Source organism: Saccopteryx bilineata, chromosome 5 (assembly GCF_036850765.1).
Source record: "Saccopteryx bilineata isolate mSacBil1 chromosome 5, mSacBil1_pri_phased_curated, whole genome shotgun sequence".
Taxonomy (NCBI): Eukaryota; Metazoa; Chordata; class Mammalia; order Chiroptera; family Emballonuridae; genus Saccopteryx; species Saccopteryx bilineata.
The window spans coordinates 79,430,085-79,455,785 of NC_089494.1; the positions used below are offsets into that span (position 1 = coordinate 79,430,085).

Here is a 25,701-nt window from a genome sequence, read left to right on the forward strand (position 1 = left end):
CCATCCCCAGCGCCCGGGCCATCTTTGCTCCAATGGAGCCTTGGCTGCGGGAGGGGAAGAGAGAGACAGAGAGGAAAGCCCGGCGGAGGGGTGGAGAAGCAAATGGGCGCTTCTCCTGTGTGCCCTGGCCGGGAATCGAACCCGGGTCCTCCGCACGCTAGGCCAACACTCTACCGCTGAGCCAACCGGCCAGGGCCCAAAGTCTTTATTTTTATAAAGTCTTATATTTTTGACATTGGAAGTCCAAATGTTTCCACTAAGTACACCTAAAGAACCGAAAGACAAGAATACATCACTTTGTCACAATATTGTGCTTCTTTATTCTTTGTAGCTCTTCTAAATCCCACAACAGAGAGAGGATTATCAGTACTATCTGAGTGAGTAGGCTTGAAAAGCTCTAAATGTTTCTAAAGAGCAAGGCTTTTTGATGCTTTTTTTTTCTTTTTTTAATGCTGGGAGCTTTTGGTGTAAGTTAAGCCTTATAACCTGTCAGACGATTGCTCCACAAACCATACCTTCCTAGGGCTTCCATGTGATGGACATAACTGATATTAGGTTGGACCAGGCGCAGATAGGGTCTTACTGTGGCCCTTGTATGGCAGCTGGCTTATTTGCAGGAAGGCTGGTCTTCACATGTAATTTTGTCAAGTTCTGCTATGAACACTTTCACCCATAAAAATGGGGCAGTCTAAGCAAGACTTTCTGCTTTAACTGAAGAGTACATGTAAGAGAGAGATGTTGGCTGTGCTTGGCTAAGGTGATCAAATTGTTTTCAGAACCAAGGATTCAGGCAGAAGATAGATTTATTGATGTGACAATCTTCAGGGAAACCAGAGACATGATCTCAGAAAGATGTATATTCCAAAGGAGGCCTTAGGGAATATTCTTGTATCTTGAAACAACAGAGAATCTGGCAGAGAGGAGTTGTGACATCTGGGAGAGGACAATAAGGATTGAGATTTAGAGTCACTTGGAGAGAAAATGTGAGTTGCTTTTCATATATATAACAAAGTTGGCTGTATCTCTAAGATATTAGAACTGTGTGGACATTTAGCTTATAGTTTTTAGAGAGAATAAAAGAATAGCTTCTTTTTTGCTATTCAGGCCAGTAGCTTGGGTCAGAGTAAATAATCTACCTTTGAGGAACAAGATTAATACCCCGTTGTCAGCTGAATGTGGACTAAGAGGATTTTCCTCTGGACTCACTGTCTGGGGGTCAGGAGAGAGCCAGCCAGGTCTGTTTGACCTCTGAGCTCCATGGCTGTGGGGTTCTTGTGACAGGAGAGAACTCTTCACCCAAAGGGGCCTCTCAGGCCATTGCTTTACTGTTTGTCCAAAGTGTAAAGGAAGAGGCACAAGCCATCTCTTGATGTCCTTGTAGCTGTGTCTAGATAGACCGACACTTGGCCGTTTTAACTTTCATTAAAATAAAATTACCTAAAAATTAATTGTCTGTTTTGTTTGTAACATGAAATGACTTGGGAGACTGGGCCCTATTTCTCTTCCAGCCTACCCACCCACTCCAGTTGCTCCCCACGTCTGGGATTTAATTATAATTCAGAGATGCTGTTAAATTGTACAAATTGTACATTTTTGTAAGCCTGTTTTATTATACTTCTCTGGCACATAACCCTCTTCTAGGAATTTCTTCATTTCCTTTGAAAGCCATCCAAAGAGAGGTCCCAAGGAATATGGGTGTGGACATTTTTAGCTTAATTTAGGAAAGGAAAATACAGAGTTTTTGGATATTTATTTCTGCCCACAGCTAAATAGTGCTGTTGAAAAACTGTATGTATCTTTTAAGAAGGGGACTGAGGATCAGTGACCTAGGTATTATTTGTAAATTTATCTAGATCTTTGTTCAGCTTCTTGTTTTTATCTTTGCCAGTAAAGTTGTGTTTCTATCAATTTGGTCAATAATGCTTATTTCAGCTTTGTGTATCTGCTTGGGCTCTGGAGAAAGCCACACACAATGCCTTCAGCCTCAAGTAATAGCCCTTCTAGAACATAAACATTGGCATCTCAACTGACAAAACAGCAGTGTAGACAGCAGAGCCGCCAGGCAGACCCTGGAGATGGGCCCCTCCCCTGACATCCAAACACCAGTGCTCACTTGGCCGACTTAGAGTTCCTGTTTTGTGGAGCTGTCTGTCTCCACAAAGAAAAAAGGAACAATGAATGATTCCAGAGCTCAATCCTGACGGCTGAGCTGAGACAGAAAGGAGAGTGCTGAGACAGGCGCCCTTGGCAGCACGTCACTGGAGAAGCGGGTTGAAACTTGAAGGGGGAAGTTTCAAGTGCAGCAGGACTAAGTCAGCATTTCAGGGAGCCAAGGAAAACGGCACTGGGAATTTCATACCCCAAACTAAACATATTGTTTCTTTTTAAATAGTATCTTTAAAATACCCAACTAAAAAGTTTTAGTAAAAAAAGAGATGTATCTTTACAATTGTAGAGGGGGGATTAGAAATGTTACTTTGAAAAAAAAGAAAGAAGGGAAGGAAGGAAGGAAGGAAGGAAGGAAGGAAGGAAGGGAGGGAGGGAGGGAGGGAGGGAGGGAGGGAAGAAGGGAGGAAAGAAGAAGAAAGAGAGAGAGAAAGAAAGAAAGAGAGAGAGAAAGAAAGAAAGAAAGAAAGAAAGAAAGAAAGAAAGAAAGAAAGAAAGAAGAAAGAAGGAAGGAAGGAAGGAAAGAGGGAGAGAGGGAGGGAGGGGGGAAGGAAAGGAGGAAGAAAGGAAGAAATAAAGGGAGGGAGGGAGGTGAGGAGGGAGAAAAGAAGAAAGGAAGAAAGAAAACAAACATCCCAAAGGTGTTTATGACAGTAAACTTTCTGTATGACACTAATTTTTTAAAAACCTCAAATGTTAAAGAGGCTATTTGTGAAGTCGCTTTGCTGCTCATTTCCTAGGCGGAGAGATAGTCGGGGTTGACTTCATTGCTGTGGGTGGCTAAATCGCTATAAACATCTTTGGTCCTTTTGATGTTTGCTGTCTACAGAACTTCTGAGAGACCCGGGAAGAAAAAAAACAATGTAAGGGGGATTGTTCAAACCGGGTTACAGAAGGCAGGTGTGTGTGTTTGTTTGTTTTGAGGAGGCACGTTTTATTAAGCTTGTTTACTTAAGTTATGTGTTAGAGGGAAAGGAGTGTAATTTCTTTTGTTGTCTCAGTGCCTCCCATCCAGAGCCCTGAAGAAGAGAAACCACTTCCATCAGAATGATAGATGTCTGTCTTTGGAAAAGTGAGGACCAATTAAAATCAGAAGTGAAAAATAGATAAAACCAGATTGCAGTATTATGATCTGATAACACCGTGGTGCATTTTATTAACGTGGCTTTTTAAAATTTCCCACTGAAGCAATGCTGCTTTCAGTATTTGTGATTCTGAAAACAGTCTTATTGACATTTGGGGAATCAGAAATTACATGTATCTTATGAGACTTCTTTAGGAAAAAAATTCCAATAAAACTAATCAACCATACTTGTCATATACCTTTAAATCATTTATTTGTTTTTTACAAACCAAAATGGGAAAAAAAAACTTTTAAAAAGCTTCTAATATTGTGAGAAAATCCCTCAACATGGGTTTTCCCTCTTACATCCAATAAAATAATTATAGCATTTTAAGAATTTTAAAAATGCAATGCATATTAATCATGAAATTAAATTTTATCTACCATAAATCATTTGTGAATTCAAGAGCCACAGTACAAATTCCCCAATTAGCGTTGATTGGCAGATAGCTTTTCTTAGTGAACTCATCTGACAAGTGCTGATCAGATGCTGCCTCTGCTGTTGTCTACGTGATAGGTATTTCCAGTTGCTCTGGGCTTTTCTTATGCTTTGCATAATATGATTTTTACACATTCATATATATGGTACTTAACATGAATATGTTGAATAAGTGAATGTACAGAGACAGTTAGGCAAATAAATGCCAGTCTACCTGGGTAGCCTTGTACATTTCAGTTCAGAATAAATCCCTAAAGCCAACATGTCATTCCCGCCTGTATTTTCCTTCCAAAATCACAGTACCTGCAAGTCTGTGTCATGGATGTCCTGTCTGGTTTGCCTTTTGCTTCCATGGTTCCTAATAGTTCAAAGGAACTAGACACCTGATTCATTCTTCAAGTGACTCAAGTTCTCTTTCAACTTCTTAAATGATTATATATTTTACAGGGGAATACCTACTGACTAATTAATAGAAAAGTATATACTGAATTTATTTATAAATTTTTATTTTGTAAACTCCTATGTCTTGTTATTTACCTTCAGCTTAAAAAATTCAGTTGAATGCTTTCCATAACTTTTTTTTCTTTTGTATTTTTCTGAAGTGAGGAGCTGGGAGGTAGAGAGACAGACCCGCACATGCGCACATCCAGTATCCACCTGGCATGCCCACCAGGGGGCAATGTTCTGCCCATCAGAGGTGCTGTTCCGTTGCAGCGGGAGCCATTCTAGTGCCTGCGGCAGAGGCCATGAAGCCATCCTCAGCGCCTGGGCCAACTTTGCTCCAATGGAGCCTTGGCTGCAGGAGGGGAAGAGAGAGACAGAGAGGAAGGAGAGGGGAAAGGGTGGAGAAGCAGACAGGCACTTCTCCTGTGTGTCCTGACTGGGAATCAAACCCACAACATCTACACGCCAGGCAGACACTCTACCACTTAGCCAACCGGCCAGGGCCTCCATAACTCTAAATTCATCCATTATTTATTGTCTTTCATTTTTTGATGCATGTCTTCTCTAAAGCACTATGATGGTTCTTGGAGATACAGAGACATTTAAGACATAGCCAGCTTACTCAGGAAATGTAGTCTAACAGAAAAAAAAACATGAAAACAAATAACTATAAAACAAACCAATTAATATATATTTGTTTATGCTCATTAGTTTGTTTACTTGAATATCCCTGCTTGTTCATGGAAAGGCAAGTAACATTTTCCAACCTGGGTTATATAGGAAAAGGTTTCTCTTATCAGATAATTTTGGGAAATATGCACACTAAATCCTCCTTTTGGAGATTCATAATGCATACCATCTTATTATAATAAATAGTCTAAGAGATCCTTATGTAAAGAAACCTACTTCACTTTGTTTATCTGCTTTTCCCCAACTTACTTGAACATCAAACATATTTTTCATGGCACATGTGTTAACATCTTGCAAGATATTAACATTCCATGGGCCATCAATTCGGGAAATGAACTGATTAACATTTGGAACAGCTTGGTATGTGCTCTTTTGTTAGAAGATAGAAAGAGTATTTGCTTATACATATAGAGGATATGTTTATTAGTCAGGACTCCTCAGAAGTGACTGAAAGAAACAAACTTAAACTACTATAGATTAGATGGAATCGGGAGTGGATTGATTCACATGAATGGGAATTCATGAATTGGTCTTGCTTCAGGGACTCAAATGACAGCTTCAGTTTCTTCTCATTCTCCGCCTCTTCACCCTGTAAGTACTGGTGCATTGACATGGGCTTCCTCATGTATCCGAGCGAGATGCATAGGGGAGGAGAAGGCATGGATACAGGGAGCTCCAGGCTTAATTATATTATTATATAGCTAAGCATCCTCAGAGAGAAGACAGAGCTTTCCTTCTTCAAAATCTATAAATAAATCCCCAGGGAAAAATTCTGATGGGTTCAGATGAAATCATGTGTTCACTGAGGGCCAATTACCGTGGTCACATTCATAATGTACACTTATTAACTATATCTGGTCACATGTAAACCCCTCATACCAGAAAAGGGGAGGAGCAGATTCTCTGACTGAAAGCTTCAACAGACCTACACAAAATGAGGAAAGGCAGTTCAAAGGGGGTTGCTATTACTAGGTTGATGCTAGAAGATTAAAAAACAAACAAACAGATGTTGACCACAATGTGGTATCATTATTAAAATCTATTGTAGATTTGGCCATAATAGGCAATTGGTCTTGGTATCCAATTAATGCCAGGAAGTTGGGTTAAAAAAATCAACTATTCTAATAATGAAGTCATTATTTTTGAAAGACATCTTCTAATTTATAAAATGGCTTATAGCTAATAATCCCAAATGTCATAACCTCAGCCAGTTCTTAAGAATATAAAAAATTTTCTTGGCTTCAAGAAGTTGTATTGCTCAAAGCTATACATTTTATGAATGCCTACCATAGATTTTTAAGTAGCTGAAGTGACTAATTCTACTATAAATATTTCAACCTAAAATTGTTGCAGCCATGTTATAAAATATTAACCATTAGAAACTTAATTGTCTTCCCTTGGATTGGAGCAAACCCCAAATAATGGACGAGGCAGAATCTTTGCCCTGTTGGTGGTACCTGTGGTACGTGGTGACTTGTCTCTGAGAGGAGGAGGGAGGCTTGTCAGCCTTCTATTTAGAAATGTGTCATTAGGTTTGTCCCAAAGTTTTCACAGAACAATGTCAACTCTATACCAAGTTTACATAAAGCAGAAGTTCTGCACTTAACTATCAGTGCAATATAATTATACTTGAGAGGTTTGTCTGGGGTCAACCCTGAAATTACATAAAGAAAATATTGAATGTGGGGTTTTGAAGGAGGTGGAGGCTGTAGACATTTATACCTTGATAGTATTTGGAGTCAGATTTCCCAGAAGATGTTTTTAAATTGAGTAAAGAAGAAGATTCATGTTGGAATCTCGGGTGGACAGATGAGGAGGAGTCAGTAAATGACAAGGAAGAGGCCTGACCTCTGGTGGCGCAGTGGATAAAGTGTCAACCTGGAATGCTGAGGTCGCCGGTTTGAAAGCCTGGACTTGCCTGGTCAAGGCACATATGGGAGTTGATGCTTCCTGCTCCTCCCCCCTTCTTTCTCTCTATCTATTCTCTTTAAAATAATTTTTTTAAAAAGACAAGGAGGAAAAGCAGTCAGTAGCAGGAGGTTCATTTAATGAAGTGAATGGGCATCAGTACCACACGCTGTGGCCAGGTCAAGTTGAAGGGGCTCTAAAAGAAGGCTCTGAGTTTGCAATTTGGAGTCACTGGTGCAAGTTGGGAGAGCAGTTTCCATGGAGTGGAGGGAGCAGAGCACAGACCGCAAGGGGCTTGGGACTACGTGAGAAGTGAGGAGTTAGAGACAGAAAGCACAGCTTCTTCACTAAGAAATTTTATAGTAAACAGAAAAAGAGAAAGAGAACAGTAGCTGAAAAAGAAGTAAGAATTGGGAGACATATTTTTCTCCAGTGGAAAAGTTTGTTTGAAGAGGAAAAAGAACCATGGAGTGGGGAGAGAAAGAGACTGAAGAGATAGGAAAGCAAGATGTTCATTTCTGGAGCAAGATCTGAAAGACAACTAGGCCTATGGGATTAAGAGCTCAGGTGTAAGGAGAAAAGGATGAAGATGAGACTGACAAGGTTGGACATGGCAAAGCATGTTGAAGAAATGGATGTTTAGTGGCCTTTTCTTTTCAGTGATGTAGGAGGGGAGGTTTTCTGCTAAGAGGAAGAGTAAGCATGAGCTAGAAACACTGGGAATGTCAAGCATCTGGGGGTAAAAAAAAGTGATACTGGAGTATGCTGTCTAATTAAAGTTCACCTCATAAATGTGTAACAAATTCAACAAAGAATTAGGGCTGAGAACTGGCAGGGCAGGTGTGGAAAGAAAAGACAAGATAATTAAAGGATATTGGTGGTTACACATTTGAAGAGATAGACCCAGAGATTTAAAGCCAGGAGACAACGAAGCCTGTCTGGTTGTGCCCCATAGTCTGGGAGAAAAGGAAGAGGTGGGGCGTTAGGAAACTTCATGAGGGAGGATCAAGTCTGTGTCTGGTACATAGTGAACAGTTAATAAACATCATTGAGAAACGGAGAGTTTAGTAAGCTAACATAGCAGGCTGAGTAAGGGTGAGTGAGAACATAAGGAAGACAGGAGGTTGGCAGGCAACCTATTCCTAGAGTGGTGCCGGAACAACCTTTATCAAGTGTATGAAATGACTTTAGAGATAGGAGTCAGAACTGAATCCCCTAGTTAAAGGCTTTGACAAAGAAACAGTTCTAGGTGATGCTAAGCCCCAAGTTTGGTCTAAAGAGCGGGCTGGTAAAGAAGGGCGGGAGTGAATGCTGTTGGGAATCAAGGGCATAGTTTTAAATATCCCTTAGTAATATTGGGCAGTGTGACCCAGACAGCTAATAGCTGAATTCCAAGAACCCTATTAGAATGAGGATGGTCTATCTGAAAGTCAATGAGTAAAATTTTTCTGGAATTGTCACTGGGGAGCCAAGAAAATGCCAGCCTCTTCCCCTGACTCATTTAAAGGGAAGTGGTGTCACCTGGGAGGCACTGGTTTTCAATTAAAGAAATCCTTGGAAGGAGCAATGAAGAGTGGGGTGAGAGAGGGTTATATGTTCCAGAGGAGTATTTTATCACCTTGTTCAGACTTGCTGGTGCATGGTACTTAACATAACAAGACAGGCCTCTATTACTCTCTTTATTTCCCTATAGACAATGTATCTCTTATTGTCTATCCCACACTTTTGAAATGCGATTGGAAAGAACTGTTCTAGGGAAGATTTGAGGACATCTGAGAAGATAAAAGGATTACTGAAGGCTAGATGGGAAGAGTCAGGAATAGTTCAAAAAGATTAGGATATTTAAATTGTGGCAGAAATGTCGTTTGGCACTAATTTGGGGAAAAGGCTAACATATGTGCATCCTTCCTCCAGTAGCCCCTTTGCCACCCCCCCCCACACCACACACACACCTGGTCCTGAGTCCCCAGCTTTAAGTCCTTGCTTCATAGCTGTTTATGTCTCTGCACTCCTGACACAAGTAAACTCAGACAGCTAGGCTGGAACTGAGTATCACCAGCAAGAACATGTACTTCACTCTCATTTATGGGTTTTCCCATTCTGTGTGATAAAATATCCACCACCTTGGAGCTTCAAGGACTATTCCCAAAGGTAGTGTCTCATACCTCCTTTTTAAGGCTGATATGCATTCAGGTCATTTCTTCCTTCTTTGATTTTACTAAATAGACCCTTTAACCATCACCAGTAGCCTTGACTGTCATCAGTATATACCAGTGTTTGCCCATCGGAGGGAAACGTTTGTCACCAGCCGTTGTTACAGCTGCTTGTCACCAACACTGACCCAAGCCTGAGAGGGCCACCGGCCCAGAGGGAGCCGTCTTCATCCATGGATGTTGGGGTTTGTACGTAGGGTGAGGTTGAAAAATTCTGCTCTTGAATGTCAGTAGTCCCAAAGCAGGAGTTTCTAGTTTAAAACAATCCTAGGGCATATAACTGTGATGTTTTGCATGTGCAATCAGAAATAAGCCCTGTCTAGGTAGCAATTTGTACCTGGCTCTCTCTTGATAGGAAGAGTCAGGCAGAGTCTCTCTAATCTGAATTATTTGTCTATGCTGTAATTCTCAAATTATAGTGCCCAGATCAGCAGAATCAGCATCACCTGGAAACTTGTTAGAAATGTAAATTTTTGGACACCCCCCACTACCACCACCACCACCGCCACCACTACTGAACCAGAAATCCTGTAGGTCAGGGGTCCCCAAACTACGGCCCCCTGAGGCCATTTATCCGGCCCCCGCTGCACTTCCCGAAGGGGTACCTCTTTCTTTTTTTTTTCTTTATAAATAAATTTTTATTAATGTTAATGGGGTGACATCAATAAATCAGGGTACATATATTCAAAGAAAACATGTTTTGCTGCCACACTGGCCTCTGTTTATTACAAATTTTCTGTTTGCTTCCATTTCCTTTTCTTTTTGGAGTTTTGGCTTACCTGTGTCTTTAACCACAGCCCCACCTCTTCTATGGGGCTTGGGGTTGTCTCCTTTCTTTGGTCTTGGCATATTCAGGGTGATCTGAGGCAGCTGTTTTCTGTGCAGCCCTGGTGCTTCCTAGAATCTCTGTCTTACCAACTTTGGCCTAAAGGCCTTCACATTACTATACCACCTCCCCCCTTCTCAATCACCCACTGGGGTGCCACATTTGTTACAATTGATGAACCTACACTGGCACATCATTATCACGCAAAGTCCACAGTTTATAATACAGTTCACTCTCAGTGGCACATTCTATGCCTTTTATAACATGGATACTGAATGTATAGCAGTATAGTATCATACAGAGCGGTTTCACTACCCTAAAACCCTCTGTGCTCCACCTGTTCATTGGTCTCTCCCCAAAGCCTCTGGCAACCACTAATCTTTATTTCTGTCTCCATAGTTTTGCCTATTCCAGAATGCTGTATAGTTAGTCATAAACTGTGTAGCCTTTTAGATGGACTTCTTTTAGTTAGTGATATGCTTTTAAGGTTCCTTCATGTCTTTTGATGGCTTCATAGCTAATTTTTAGTGCTGAGTAATGTTTTATTATCTGGATATAACACAGTTTATTTATCCATTCCTCTACTGAAGGACATCCCAGTTGCTTTCAGATTACTAGCTACTTTTCAGAAAGTGACTTAGCAGCAATTATGCTGAGACTCCAATCATTTGGAAAAATTTCAGATATTTAAATGAGTCAATTGTTATACTCCATCCCAAAAAAAGCCTGGTGGTATTTCATCCTGACTGCACCCTGAAGTCACTGGAGAGGTCTTAAACATATTCTGATGCTGGGTCTCGTTTCAAGCAATTCTAAAATTACTTCTTTTAGTTTTTTTATGTGCCACATCTTCTTTATACAATCCTCTATTGAAGGGCTTTTTGGTTGTTTCCATGTCTTGGCCACTGTGTACAATGCTGCAATGAACATGGGGCTACATGTGTCTTTACATATCAATGTTTCTGAGTTTTGGGGGTATATACCCAGTAGAGAGATTGCTGGGTCATAAGGTAGTTCTATTTTTAGTTTTTTGAGGAACCACCATACTTTTTTCCATAATGGTTGTACTACTTTACATTCCCACCAACAGTGAATGAGGGTTCCTTTTTCTCCACAGCCTCTCCAACATTTGCTATTACCTGTCTTGTTGATAATAGCTAATCTAACAGGTGTGAGGTTACCACCTGTTACCACTCATTGTAGTTTTAATTTGCATTTCTCTAATAACTAATGAAGATGAGCATCTTTTCATATATCTGTTGGCCATTTGTATTTCTTCCTGGGAGAAGTGTCTGTTCATGTCCTCTTCCCATTTTTTATTGGATTGTTTGTTGTTGAGTTTTATGAGTTCTTTGTATATTTTGGATATTAGGCCCTTATCTGAGCTGTTGTTTGAAAATATCATTTCCCATTTAGTTGGCTGTCTGTTTATTTTGTTGTCAGTTTCTCTTGCTGAGCAAAAACTTCTTAGTCTGATGTAGTCCCATTCATTTATCTTTGCCTTCACTTCTCTTGCCTTTGGAGTCAAATTCATAAAATGCTCTTTAAAACCCAGGTCCATGAGTTTAGTACCTATGTCTTCTTCCATGTACTTTATTGTTTCAGGTCTTATATTTAGGTCTTTGACTCATTTTGAATTAATTTTAGTACAAGGGGACAAGCTATAGTCGAGTTTCATTCTTTTGCATGTGGCTTTCCAGTTTTCCCAGCACCATTTGTTGAAGAGGCTTTCTTTTCTCCATTGTGTGTTGTTGGAGGGGCACCTCTTTCATTCGTGGTCAGTGAAAGGAGCACAGGATCCTGGAGTACTATATGTGGCGGCGCCGCAAAGCACTTCCGGTGACGCGGGACACATGCCTCATGGCTCCAGAAGTGCGTCATATCACTTGTTACGGCTAGCAGTGACAAATATGGAACCGGACATTGACCATCTCATTAGCCAAAAGCAGGCCCATAGTTCCCATTGAAATACTGGTCAGTTTGTTGATTTAAACTTACTTGTTCTTTATTTTAAATATTGTATTTGTTCCCGTTTTGTTTCTTTACTTTAAAATAAGATATGTGCAGTGTGCACAGGGATTTGTTCATAGTTGTTTTTTAAGATATTTATTTATTTATTTATTTACAGAGACAGAGAGAGAGTCAGAGAGAGGGATAGATAGGGACAGACAGACAGGAACGGAGAGAGATGAGAAGCATCAATCATCAGTTTTTCATTGCGACACTTTAGTTGTTCATTGATTGACCTCTCATATGTGCCTTGACCGTGGGCCTTCAGCAGACTGAGTAACCCCTTGCTTGAGCCAGCGACCTCGGGTCCAAGCTGGTGAGCTTTGTTCAAACCAGATGAGCCGGCGCTCAAGCTGGCGACTTCGGGGTCTCGAACCCCGGTCCTCCGCATCCCAGTCCGACGCTCCATCCACTGCGCCACTGCCTGGTCAGGCTGTTCATAGTGTTGTTGTTTTTTATAGTCTGGCCTTCCAATGGTCTGAGGGACAGTGAACTGGCCCCCTGTGTAAAAAGTTTGGGGACCCCTACTGTAGGTGGTCTAGCAATCTGCTTCAACAGCCCTCCTGGATTCTGATTTGAGCTCAAATCAGAGATCAAATTATCTTTGCAGAAATTGGCCTCTGTTTACGTTCAAGTTAGGGAACCATTGGGCCAGGTGCTATTGGTTCCAGCCCAGGCTCACATTAGTACCATCTGAGGCAGCTATAAATTTAAAAAATACTAATGATTGGGGCCCCCTCACCAGATTCTGATCCAATTAGTTTGGCATGGTGGCTTGGCATCAGATTTTATAAGTTCCAGTGATGCTAATGACCATCATAGTTGAGAACCATCATTTGGTTATAATGTAAGGTTAAAATTTAGGTCTTTGTAATAAATTTAAAGACAGTTTATTATGAACAACTTATTCATTTTACTAGAGTATTAATATAGGCATGCTTATATAGAACCAACCACAAATAATGCAATACATCACAGAGGGGTCTTTTCTGTCCAGTTTTCTCTCTTCAATATTCTGAGAACCTAGGGCAATGCTTGGCACATAGTAGGTGTTCAAGTAACTATATGTTGACTCATTAAGTTAATTACCCCATTAAAGAATGAAGTTCTAATGAGAACTTTCATTTACACCTCACAAAGGAACCAGTAGCCTGACCCGTGGTGGCGCAGTGGATAAAGCGTCGGCCTGGAAATGCTGAGGTCGCCAGTTCGAAACCCTGGGCTTGCCTGGTCAAGGCACATATGGGAGTTGATGCTTCCAGCTCCTCCCCCCCTTCTCTCTCTCTGTCTCTCCTTTCTCTCTCTCTCTCTCTCTCTCTCTCTCTCTCCCCCTCTCCTCTCTAAAATGAATAAATTTTAAAAAAATTAAAAAAAAAAAAAGGAGAAATGGAGTTTAAAAAACAACAACAAAGGAACCAGTAAATGCACTGAGCTGGAAGAATGGTCACTGCTAGTGGCTGGCGTGGGTTCGTTTCCTTCTGGTTCTGGGAATTCTCTGTGAATCCCTTCGTTCTTGTCTCACACTGATCTGTACCAGGATGCCACTGCCTTGTATTAGAATTCACGTTATCTTTGCAGAAACTGGCCTCTGTTTACGTCCTTAGCCTCAATCCCCACTGAGGAGGGCCTTATTGCCAATTTCGTTAGACAGATTATGCCCTCTGATGTGAGTACCCAGTTATGCAACTTCTCTTCTTTTTTCTGGGTCTACTCCTCCTTCTTCTCCCCACCTCCCCCACCTTTGGGGGTGCTGCCACCTGGTCCACCTATCTTTTGATCTGAACATTCTTCTTTGTTACAGTGCCCCATAGCTAATGGAGAGACCATCTCTGCTTGGTGAAAAGAACACCTTTCTGAGTGGGTTTGGGCTAAAAATGGATTTCTCAGCAGGCAGACCACCTCTGGCAGTAGCACAGTGGGCATGTGCCTGTTAAAAGATTTCCTGTTCAATACTGAGTAAGTCACATGACCTAAACACTAGGGTAGCAGGGTTGTTCATAAAACTTCCTTTAATTTGGTAAGCAGATTACTTCCCTGAAACATTTTTCGGGGCATTCAATACTGGTTAGAGTATTCTAATTAAGGCCTTTCTTTATGTTGCTTTACTTACTATTTAAAGCTTTTTTTTTTTTTTAATGTAGAACCTGCCACTACGAACTATTCTTCTGAAGTCTTTCATTCCCCTCTTGGTTACTTTGGCTTCTTTTTAGACTGAAATTACCTGTGGCTCCAGATAAAGAGAGGTCAAGATTTCGTGCGTAATAATCTGCCAAGTTCTTACTGAAGTTTCACTGAAGCCAAGGGAAGCTGTTACTAAAATTCAAGGTGTTTCCAAACCATTTGCATTTGTTAGCTCATCTCTCAGAGTGCAGTAGGCACAGAAGAAGTCTCCTGAATGATACGTAAATTCACCATTTCTACGTGAAAGCTTCCTGTCCCTTCAGCTACACTCAGGCCTAGAGGTTTAAAGAAAATCCTTTTCAGATTATCGCTCATGCTGTGCCTGGTTCTACAGCAGCTGTTGCTTTTGAACAATGTGATGCTTCTCTTCCCCTGAGAAAGGTTGAAAATGCCTCTTTTGCTGCCCTTTCCACCTTCATAGACCCAGAGAGCATAAAAAACAGACCGGGAGATGCACCTAGGAGTCTGTTTGGGAATTCAGGGCACAACTTAAAGACTATTGAGTTTAGCCCCTTTCTGACATTGACTTTCATAGCAACCGTTTAATTTGGAGAAAAAAATCTACCCCAAATGGCTAAAGGTATTTACGTGGAAAATTTTCCAAATGATTGACTTTCCCGTGTTGCTATTTTCTCTCTCCATGAATACGTGAGAATTTGGCTTTCTTCCAGAAGTTTTTCTGCACCACTGCTTTTTAGGCAAAGAAATTTTTCTACCCAGAAAAGGAGAAGAAAGAAGCACCAAGAGATTCCCCCTTCAAAGTGAATCACTGTCTGAGTTTAAACCGTAGCCTCTGTAAAAACAAAGAACTCGAATGTCTTGTCTTTCCTTAAATTTTCCTTTCATATCTTTAAGGCAGTCGTTAGTAATCTTGACCACTTTGGAGCCAGTGGTCAGCTTCTCGCTTCCTTCAGCACCACCCTGTTTCTCTCCTCCTGCCTCCCCCCCATGTGTGTCAGGCTTCCTTAAGGAGTAGTTGGCACTCCCTCTAGTCTCTACTCCTTTCCTCCTTCCTCACCTCCCACTAATTCTTCAGCCACTTCTCTACTGACTGCTTTTGTCAAGATCACCAATGGTTTCTTGCTATTTCCCCCAATGATTATCTTGGATTTTAATTGATCTTTTCATAACATTTGACATCACTGAGCCCATTTGCCTTAGATCGTTGCTGCTATTTCTCCTCATCCTCCTGGAAAGTTTCCTCTTCTTCTGTCCCTTTCTTAAACGTTGTTTCCTGGGGAATCAATCTTGGACCAACTTTCCTTCTTATGCTACAGAGGCAGACTGTGGGGTGCCGTACGTTCAGTTCCAGACCACCAACATAAAGTGAGTTGTTCGATAACGTGAGTTGTGATCTTTTTGTGGGTACGGTCTTGACTTCAATTTCTAAAATATGCAGCACCTGTGAAGCACAATAAACAAGGTGTGCCTGCACGCTTCCTGATTGATATCATCTGCCCCGTGGCCTCAGTTCCATGCCATTGATAGGATTCCCCATCCATTTCTCCAGCCCAGATCTTGGGAAGAAAGGCCTATGTCCAAACTGAATCTAATTCCTTCTTTGTTTCTCCTGAATTTCCCTTTTGAGTGAGGGACTCCATTGTTCACTGTGCAAGACAAAAACTTTAACTTCTTCCTATCTTTTCCCCTCTCCCATAAAATACCAATGCTTATTTATTCTATTTTCTATATAAATTTTAAATTCATATCTTCTCCCCACCTCCCACCAGAACCTCTCACCCTGCCCTAATTTGGGAAACCATCAACTTGCATGTTGATAACTCTGGTCTTGCCTCCTTATTAATTTATTCTCTATGTCACTGGAGAGATTTTTTTTTTTTATCACCACATTTCCCTGATCAAAGCCCTCAGGGATTTGCGTGCAAATCTGGCCCTTCTTGCCTCTCCAGCCTCAGTTCTTGGGACTCCCCACCTTGTATTGTTCATTTTGGGTCATACTGAATTACTTTTAATTTTTCAGACATACCATGCTCTCTCATATCTGGGCCTTTTTTTTTCTCCTCAGCCTGGAACATTCTTCTCATTGTCTCCCCATTTGGTGAATTCTTGCTTCACTATTGGATCTAAAATTTGAGCACTTCATTTTGGATGCTCCCTGGAATGGCCCAAGCCTGACAAGGGTGCCTCTCTCATGGCCTGCACCCCATTGTCCCGTTAGAGCAAGAGCCATCCTGTATCACAATCGCCTAGTCTTTGTATTCCCATTAGATTGTCACTTCCGTGAAGACGGAACATATCTGTTGTGCTGAAATTATATCTCCAGTACCTCACACAGTGATTGATACAGAACAGGCACTCAGTATATATTTGTTGAATGAATGAGCCTCAAAGTAAACCATGAACCAGCCTTTTTTACAACACAGGTTCAAAATGCCTTACTCTCATATGCAATTTCTCCCTCACCAGTCCAGTTCCCCTAACTACAACAACCATTTCTTTTCCAAAAAGCAAATAAACTTTGTTGCTGACAAAGCAACATATGTATCCCAAAGGAAGAGAAACTTTCCAAAGGTTCTGAGCATTAGCATATGGTAATTGTCAAATCCCAGGGTATCTTTTAATTGAAGCTTCACAGTAGTTCACTTAGCTTGTACTCAGTGCTTAAATTGAGTAGAACCTCATTAGAGAAGTTGTGTCATGCCTTAGTGAAAATGGAGAGAATGAGAAATACAACTCTCCGTGACATGGGGGCATAGGAGGAGGGGAGCAATCTGACTTCGGGTTCTTTAATCTGAGTGTCTGACTGTTCCAACTCCTGACATGGGAAACAGTGGGGAGGACAGCCACAGCCATCCAAGTTGCTTAGCATTTTCCTTTTAAATCACATTCTGGGCTTTTACTCGATGAAGGTGTGCTGTATGCTTCCCCGCTTCCTCCTCTCTATGCTTCCTCTTCAATGGAAGCCTCGGGAGCAAGCTGGTTTTACGTTTTCCTTCCCAGAAGCCAGTCTTCCTGGGGGAAGAACAGGCTCAGCCCGACCGTCCTTTCTGGGGCTTCTCTTTACCTGTCCGCATCACTTGCTTGCTGTGCTCCAGCCACCCTGAATTCTTCCCTTCTCGGTGCTGGGACTAGGGGAGGCAAGCCACGTTCCCAGGGACAGAATTTAAGAAGTCACCACTCTCCGATGCCAGCCCTGCACTTGGCAGAGCCCAAATGCCTCCCTGACTCACCCTGGCATTCCGCACGGAAGGCGGCCTCCCCTCGACTGCCACGCCTCCTCGCCCCTCCACCCCTCTTCCTCCAGACCCAGCTCTGCTGCGTGCTCAGTGAAGCTCCATCAAGCAGCCTTTCCCACGACCCAGCAAGGAGTTATCTCACCTTTCTCCAAATTCGCAGTTGGCCTCATGTATACATATCCCTTTGAAGGCAATGCATGCCTTGTTTAGTTTTAGACTTGCGTTTTTATCTCTATGCTAAACTACAAACTTCTTGAGGGTTGTCCTTTCCCAGCGTGTTCTCATTATCTAGCACAGGGTCTGACATGGCATAAGTGTTCATAAGTCAGTGAGATGAGTAGAGTCATCAAGGGGAAAAGAGAAAAGAGCATGTAGTTGTTAATTGCATAGGGATGGGGGGGGGTGGACATGGGCCCTGGGGCCAGTCTGCCTGGGTTTGATCTCTGGCTCTGCCACTTACTGGCTGTGAGAACTTGGACAGTTTACATCACCTGTCTATGCTTCCATTTCTTTATCTTTAAAATGGGATCAATAGTAATACCCCAGAACAGGGCTGTGGTGAAGGCTAAATGAGAGGAATCATGTAAAAGACTTAGCACAAGACTGTTGCACAGTGAACGCCTCAGTAAATGTCAGGATTAAGAATAAAAAGGGTCTAATGAAGGCACAGCCATGGAAAATGCAGGGGTACACGCTAAGGGCAAAGCACACTTGTGACTGATGTCCTAAATAAAATTAAATCAAAATCATCAATGATGGAAGAAAGAAGCAATGACCTTGTATTTCTTGGAGAACCCAGGTGACTACTTTTTTGGAAAAGACAAATCTCATCTCTAGTTCAGTAGAAGAGTAGCTTGAGCAATAAGATGGCAAGAGAGGCTAACCCCCCAAAGAAACAGAGGGCCAAATGAGATTGGGGGTATTAAGTGTTCAAATGTGCCCTTTTTTTAATACCTGCTGATTTTAAGGAGGAGGAAAGCATAATGCTAAGGCAAAGTTATGTTTTTGCTGCCATCTACAGTCAAAGTGCAATTTTTAAAGTTGTTTATAACACACACACACACACACACACACATACACACACACACCCAAAAAGCACATTCTTAACAAAATGAGTGACAATATAGATAGTTTGGTTTAAGGTCTAGTAATTAAGATAATTTGGGCATATTACGCTAGTATTTTATTTACTATTCTTTCTAAGAGTATGTATATTTAATTAGTAATATAGCCTTTTAAAATCTCAGAAAACCCATATTAGCTGCAGGTGTGGCAGCCAACAGAAAGTTTAAGAATTAATACAATGATTTTGATGAATAAAGAGATGAATTGGATCTTACCCCTTGTGTTCCTACCCCATGACCAGCAAACTCTCAATTGTTATTAATTATTGTAAGTTGCATTTTATACAAATGTCTTTTATTGTTTGGATATGAGAAATCTACCAAAAGCAAGTGAAAACAAAATGAAGTAAAAACAAAATCTGAGATTCCATCTGCTGCTGTGCTATTATCTATAAAATCTCCAAGATTATGGTGACATTTTCCCCACTCCCCTGTGCATTGTTTTTAAGGGTGAACTATAGACAACAACTATTGGAAAAGCGTTTGATGGAGAAAAAAGAAGTGGCTCTTCAAGAAGCACATGAAGAAGAAGAAAGAGAGAAGCGGCTGGAAGCCCTTAGGAAACAGGTGTTTTTTAAAAAAGTATTTATTGGGGTGATATTGGTTTGCAAAACCATACAGGTTTCAAGTGTACAACTCAATAAAACATCATCTGCACACTGTACCATGTTCCTGTCACCTCAAGTAAAGCCTTTCTGTCCCTGTTTGTCCCCACTTTGTCCACCCCTCCTCCCCCACTGCCCTTTCCCTCTGGCTATTACCGCACTGGGCTGTGTGTGTGTATATGGTTTTTGGCTAATCCCTTCCTCCTCCTTTCATCCAGCCCCCACACCCCCTCCCCTCTGGCAGCTGTCAGTCTGTTCCATGTGTGTCCATGCCTCTGGGAAACAGGTGTTTTTAATTTAAAATTTTCATGTAATGTTTAAAATATGTTTCTAAATGCTCTTAATAACATTACTACTTGAGCTTAGATGAGGAGTTCTGCCATGTAAAATGTAATTTTTCTAAATTGAGACACTGATCTTCATTTCTGGGAGTAATTAGATTTATGTTGACCCATTTCCAGTTTCTTAGTATATTAAGAGAACTTTACTGGCACCTCTTAGAAAGCTCTCCCAAGATTTAAAGGTATCCACATGACCTCTAGTTTAATAGCTGAATAGTATCGACCCTATAGCAGCAAAACTGTGTCAAACCGAAAGATTTTATTCTCCTTAAAAAACCCAGTGGAATTTGAGCAAGATAACCCTCTTTGGGTAGGAACCTCTGTTGGAAAATATCCCACAACAAACATATGTGTGAAAACTCACTTTTTAAAAATACTATTTTTTTTGTGGAGGAATAAAACCTCTCAGAACTTTGCCTAGTAAAAGTAGACAAAAGTTTTGTAAGTAAACAGATAGTAAGATCAGAAATTTAAGACCATGGGAAATGAGATAAAGTAGTTTTTGAGTTGGTTTTTTTTTTTTTTTTTGTAATTTTTTAGAATTTTTAACCTGGAATTGATTAGCTCAACTCCTAAGCTCTGAAGTCCTCACTGACCTGCCTCCCCGCTGGTAGGAAGTGGCCGTCTACTTTCTAGTCAGTGCCAGCGAAGGCAGCACAAATGCTTGGATAAGAACTTGGCCCCTGGTGTCCTTAGCCCTGTACAACTGGCAGAAGACACTTACTTAGATCTTTTACTTAATCTCTGTAAGGCTAGTAGCTGCTGCCATTGTGACCATGCACATGCAGGTTCTTTGTTTGTTTGTTTGTTTTGTTTTTTGTATTTTTCCGAAGTTAGAAGGGGGGAGGCAGTCAGACTGACTCCTGCATGCGCCCGACTGGGATCCACTCGGCATGCCCACCAGGGGGTGATGCTTGGCCCATCTGGGTGTTGCTCCATTTCAGCTGGAGCCATTCTAGCACCTGAGGTGGAGGCCATGGAGCCGTCCTCAGTACCCAGGCTAACTTTGCTCCAAAGGAGCCTTGGCTGCAGGAGGGGAAGAGAGATAGAGGGAGGGGAAGGGTGGAGAAGCAGATGGTCGCTTCTTCTGTGTGCCCTGACCAGGAATTGAACCTGGGACTTCCCACATGCAGGTTCTCAGTGAATTTGGGCAGATGGTAAAGAAGCAGTGGAGCCAAAAAATGGTGGGCCATCCCTTTATTCTAGCCTTGCAACCAGCCTGCGAGTAGGAAAACCAACCACGCAGCAGGAAAACACTTCCATTTCCATTCAGGGCTCCTAAAGCCACTGACTCATCCAGTTTTTCCTAGAATCAAAGGCCTCCACCAGTCTCAGCAGAGCTCACAAAAGCCCCTCACCCCTCTGCTTCCCCATCTACCACATGGCTTCTTACTCTCTGCACAAACTGGCTTCTCTTTCCTTCCCTTCCATCTTTCCTCCTCCTCCTCCTCCTGGTCCTCCTCCTCCTCCTCTTCCTCCTCCTCCTCCTCCTTCTTCTTCTTCTTCTCCTCCTCCTTCTTCCTTTCTCCTCCCCCTCCTCCTCCTCCTCTTTCTCTTCCTCCTCCTCCTCCTCCTTCTTCTTCTTCTCCTTCTCCTTCTTCCTTTCTCCTCCCCCCCTCCTCTTCCTCCTTCTCTTCTTCCTCCTCTTCCTCTTCCTCCTTCTTCCTCCTCCTCTTCCTTCTCCTCCTCTTCCTTCTAAAAAACTACCTGGGCCCACAAAGACCCCTCCTTCAGCACACATTAGCATAACAAACCCCTTTCCAAGCAGGAAGGTAATTAGCAGTTTCACTGGGCAGTGCCATTTTTAACAATAAAAGTGAACAAATCCAGAAAATACAGACTGTACAAACTCATTTGCCCAACAACCTCCCTACGCTTTATTTGCCCCTCTGAAGAATGGGAATAATAATATTAGTACCTGCCTGATAGGTTTATAGTGATATCTGTTCACATTTTTTGAATATTTATTAAGTATAAAGTCCTCTTCTAAACACTCTTAGGTTAACCTCTTTTAATCTCTATAAAACCATACACTGTAAATGTTATTAATATTCCTATTTTATAAAAGAGAAAACTGAAGAGACACAGGGATCACACAGCTAGTGACAGTCAGACTGAATTCAAACAAAGGAAGTATAGTTAGATGAGGTAGTATAGAGAAAGTGTAATAAAATGGATTAGAGAAATTCAAAGCATAGGCATATACGTCCTGGTGATGCTAGAATCAACAAAATTTAAATTACTGTATACAGTCATTCATAAATAAGTATATACCATGGCTTTCTAGGGACAAAACTTAATATCACTATTAATAACACATTCTTGTTCAAAATGCAACCTTGATAATGACTGAGTCTGTATGATTAGAATTTTTTCCATCTGTAAACCCTTTGAGAGAGGAAATATCTGTGCCCATAATCCATAATCAGTGTTTAAAATTATAGTATGAGATTTTGACTGGGAAACCTATAATAATTAAAGTATGTTCAACCCTTAGTTATGTCATTACAGTTCCTAAATTCATTTTAAATGCCACTTTCCTGGTGCTAATTCTTGACTTTAGGAGTTAGCAGACAGGTGTTACTAATGGTGCATATAATTTACAAAATTAGTGGCTTCATTTCATTAGGACGCAGGTTTAAATGACTTCAGTTATCATAAAGAATAAGGGCATTTGGGTGAAAGTGATGCTGTAGTTTTTCAGCACAAGTGGAAACACTAGTTTATGCCATCTCTGGGGATCTAGTTGCCTGGCACAATAGAAATGTACCCATCTTGCCCTATAATGCCAACACACTCAACTTTACCCATGAATAATATGCTCTATAGTCAACTTAACCAGATCTTTCTAGAAAATTTCATGAGGCTGTCACCATGGCCTTAGAATGCTAGTGGTTAAAAATTAATGTTTTTCACTTTTGGTTACTTTCAAGGTGCTCAATGTAAGTTTTCTATGTAAGATTTCCTATGACTTTGTATCAGAAGGACAAATTTTTATATGAATTTTATCTTAACTGTAGCTTGCCTTTAGTAAACAATAACATATCATGACCTTTTAATATTGTATTTGGTTTTTAAACTATTAACCCCTTTGTGGCTCTCTAGGACTGGCCTGATTTAACATTCTTTCTACCCTTCCCTCTTAGGTTTTATCTTTAATAAAATTTCTTAACTTAAATGAACGTTAAACATGAATGATATGACCCAGAAGTGTTTGGCCTATAACTTGTTCCAAGTCACTATGCTTTCTCTCACGTTAGGTTGCTATTGTTGCTCAATTTGATCCTGTTAGAATGATGTCGGATACCATGGCATCTAGAGCAAAGATGGGTATTGGAACTGAGGAAGAATTTATTCTTCAAAAGCCACTCTTCACACTGAATACATACAATGAACAGCAGGTAATTATGGGAATTAGCATGGTTAATGCAAAAGCCATGATGATGATAAGAATTGTAGGAGTGTGTGTTTGGGGTTACAATAATTTCCAGCATTTACCTTTGAATACTACACATATCGGCATAATTTTTTACTTCTAAATGGTAGCACATAATTACTGCACAACCCATAATATAAAATAGTTGACAGGTGAGCACAGAAAACGCAGTTTATCTGGAAATGTTATGATTGTTACTTAAAATATTTTTTTAAATTTAAAAAATAATCTTACAAAAATTTTACTTTAAAATTATGTTAATACTATATTTTGTTTGTGATTATTACTCTATTATATTCAGAATTTGTTTAAATTCGTAACAAATCCTTTTGAAGAATAATACCAACAATTAAACAGAGCAGAGGGAAGCTTTCAGGAGTTAAAATGGACAAGGTAATACATCAGAGTTAATGATAAAACATATTCTGTAGAGAAAGTATCCAGGGGTTATTTACCCATTTCTAGGAAGGGAGGACAGATGAATGAATGTGTATCCCTGAAATTAAAGGAGAAAGTAGTTAGTTCTGTAAATCTAAGGAGAGCTGCTAAATGCTTATTTAATTATTTAAAAAGCAGAAAACTTCATCCATTCACCTACTGACAAATAAATGTAGTGTGCCTCCATTATATGCTGCATACTTTGCTAGGGATTATAAAGATGAACGATTCATTTGTCAATTGGACAAATATTGATGGAATGTGGCACTGTGCCTTCTGAACAAGACGGACTTGTCCTGCGTGGAAGAAGTGAGCAGAGGAGCTGGGCTGGGAGGGAAAGTGATGCATGTGGGAATCCTGCCGCTGGTGTGAACTCACCTCCCTAACGGAGCTCTGAGGGCTGCAGCAGCAAATGGGGGGGAATAAAAGTCAGCCCTGGCTGGGGAAGTCAGAGAAGTGTCAAAGAAGAAACTTAAGCTGTATCTTAGTTGAAGATTTTTGGCAGCAGAAACAGTATTCATTCCAGATGACTTAAGCTAAGAACAAAAAATAGGTTGGGGGAGGGAGTGGGCGTAGGGAAGGGACACATTATAAAGATGCAGGGGTGTCTCCAGCAGCCAAAGCAGGCAGGGCAGTGGGACTGCAGAGAATTGAAGTTGGAAGCTGGAAAGCTCTCAGGGACCTGGGCTGAAGGAATAAGCTTTCATCAGGTAGGAGAGGGTGGAAGGAGACCTTTCCTGGTTTGTGTTCAGTGTAAGCTACGGGTCAAGGGCGGATGCTGGCAGATGGGACTGGAAACACAGGTTAAGGTCAGGTTGTGTCAAGTACTATAGTAGGTCTTGCTTGCTAAGACATTTCCCCTTTATCCTGTGAGCAGAGGTGAGACTTTGAAGCAGGTGAATTACATAATGAAATTTCTAGTTTAGCAATGGGTCCTGAATGGAAGATTGGTGAGGCTAGTGGGTGGGGCTGGAGGTGGTGTGGGCTCAGATACTTTCATAATGGTGGAGCTCTCATAGGAGTGAGGAGTGGGCAACAATGGCTGTGGCTGAGAGGAGGAGGAAGGAGGAAGGAGGGATAATGAAAGTGAGGGTAATTTTAAATTAGGCAGTTTGCTCCACTATTTACTAGCTGTGTGAAGTTGTGTAAATTATTTAATCTCTTTCTGTCCTGTTCTCTTCATCTGTATAACAAGAATTCTTGTGAGGATTAAGATAATTAATGTCAACTGCCTGGCACCTAATAGTAATTCAGAAAGTTAAAATCATTAGGCGTTGCTGCTATTACTATATAAGAATGTGGAAGGAAAAACAGACTCAGGGAGAGAGAATTTTTGTTCAAGTCATGTTTAAGGTGAAAATATCTGGTATACATTTACAAGAAACTGATTGGTTGCCTCTGGGGGGTGGGGATTTGGGAAGATGGAGGTCAGCATGCAAAGATCTCCATTCACTTTTTTCGTTCAACAAATAGAATAATGAAAACAGTTGCAACCTCACAACCCCAGAGCTGAGGAGAGAGGTGAATGCTAGAGATAATCAGGGAGTGAACACACAGGTAGAGCATGAGTCACCAGAGTAGACTGTGTTGAGAGTAGAAAGTGACCAGGGAGACTGTGTTGGAGCGGAAGAGGAGAAACCTAGGTCTAAGGATCAGATATATTGGTTGTCAGACATAAACTTCTGTATTATTCTTGACTTATATAAATCACTTCCCCTAGTTCCTGTATCTAATCACTTGCCACATTCTATTAATTCTTCCCTTCAGTGTTTCTGACAGTTATCTCTTCCTTGCTACTAGCCATGTTTAGGCATATTTATTATTTCATGTCTAGATCACTGCAGTAGACCCCTAACCACTCTCCCTGTATCCATCTCTTCTTTCCTTGCCACCTTACTTTATTCCAAACTGACGATCAGACCCACTTTTTATGCAATGATAATGACTATATTACTTCCATGCTAAAAACAGAAACAAACATGACCTCAGTAGCTCCCCAGACACATTGCTATAGCCTTCAAGCCTTTAAAATTCAAGTCCCAGTCTTAGAAGTATTCTTTTCCCAGTAGTACTTTACCCAAACTACCCTGATTCTAAATTGACCTATTTCACCTCTAAGTTTGCATGTGCCTTCTCTTCTTATTCAATCTCTCTTCCTCCCCACTCTGTGTTATAGAAGAATAAGGAGCTCAGGTGCTCCTTCTTGCCTGACACCATTCTAGTCTCACTGGTACCAAGAAATGTGCAGTCTTGGGGTATCTATTACATGTTGCCACACACTGTAGTTAAATGTGTATAATCTTACTATCCCTATTAAAGAGCTCCTTGAAGGAAAGGCTGCTTTCAACAGCTTATTATCTAATCCTCTATGTGGACTTCAAATCCATGAAAAATGCTTCATTAGCTGAAATCCATATGTGGGTACCTCCTTATCATTGTGAACAGCACCAATGACATTTAATATTCATAGAAGAGGGAATAAAGTCTAACCAGCTGTAAGTGAAAACAGAAATTGAACTACTCATATGTCTAGTCCCACTTAGTATCAGATTGATGGAAG

General features: G+C 41.0%; 1 protein-coding gene across 1 annotated transcript in view; it reads left to right on the forward strand.

Moving 5' to 3' along the window:
- Positions 1-25,701, forward strand: part of CCDC148 (coiled-coil domain containing 148) — a 328,164-nt gene that overhangs the window by 301,469 nt on the left and 994 nt on the right. The window contains exons 10-11 of the mRNA XM_066280374.1: positions 18,771-18,888; positions 22,528-22,668. Of these exons, the coding sequence (XP_066136471.1) occupies positions 18,771-18,888; positions 22,528-22,668 (259 nt within the window). The remainder of the gene's footprint in view (positions 1-18,770; positions 18,889-22,527; positions 22,669-25,701) is intronic.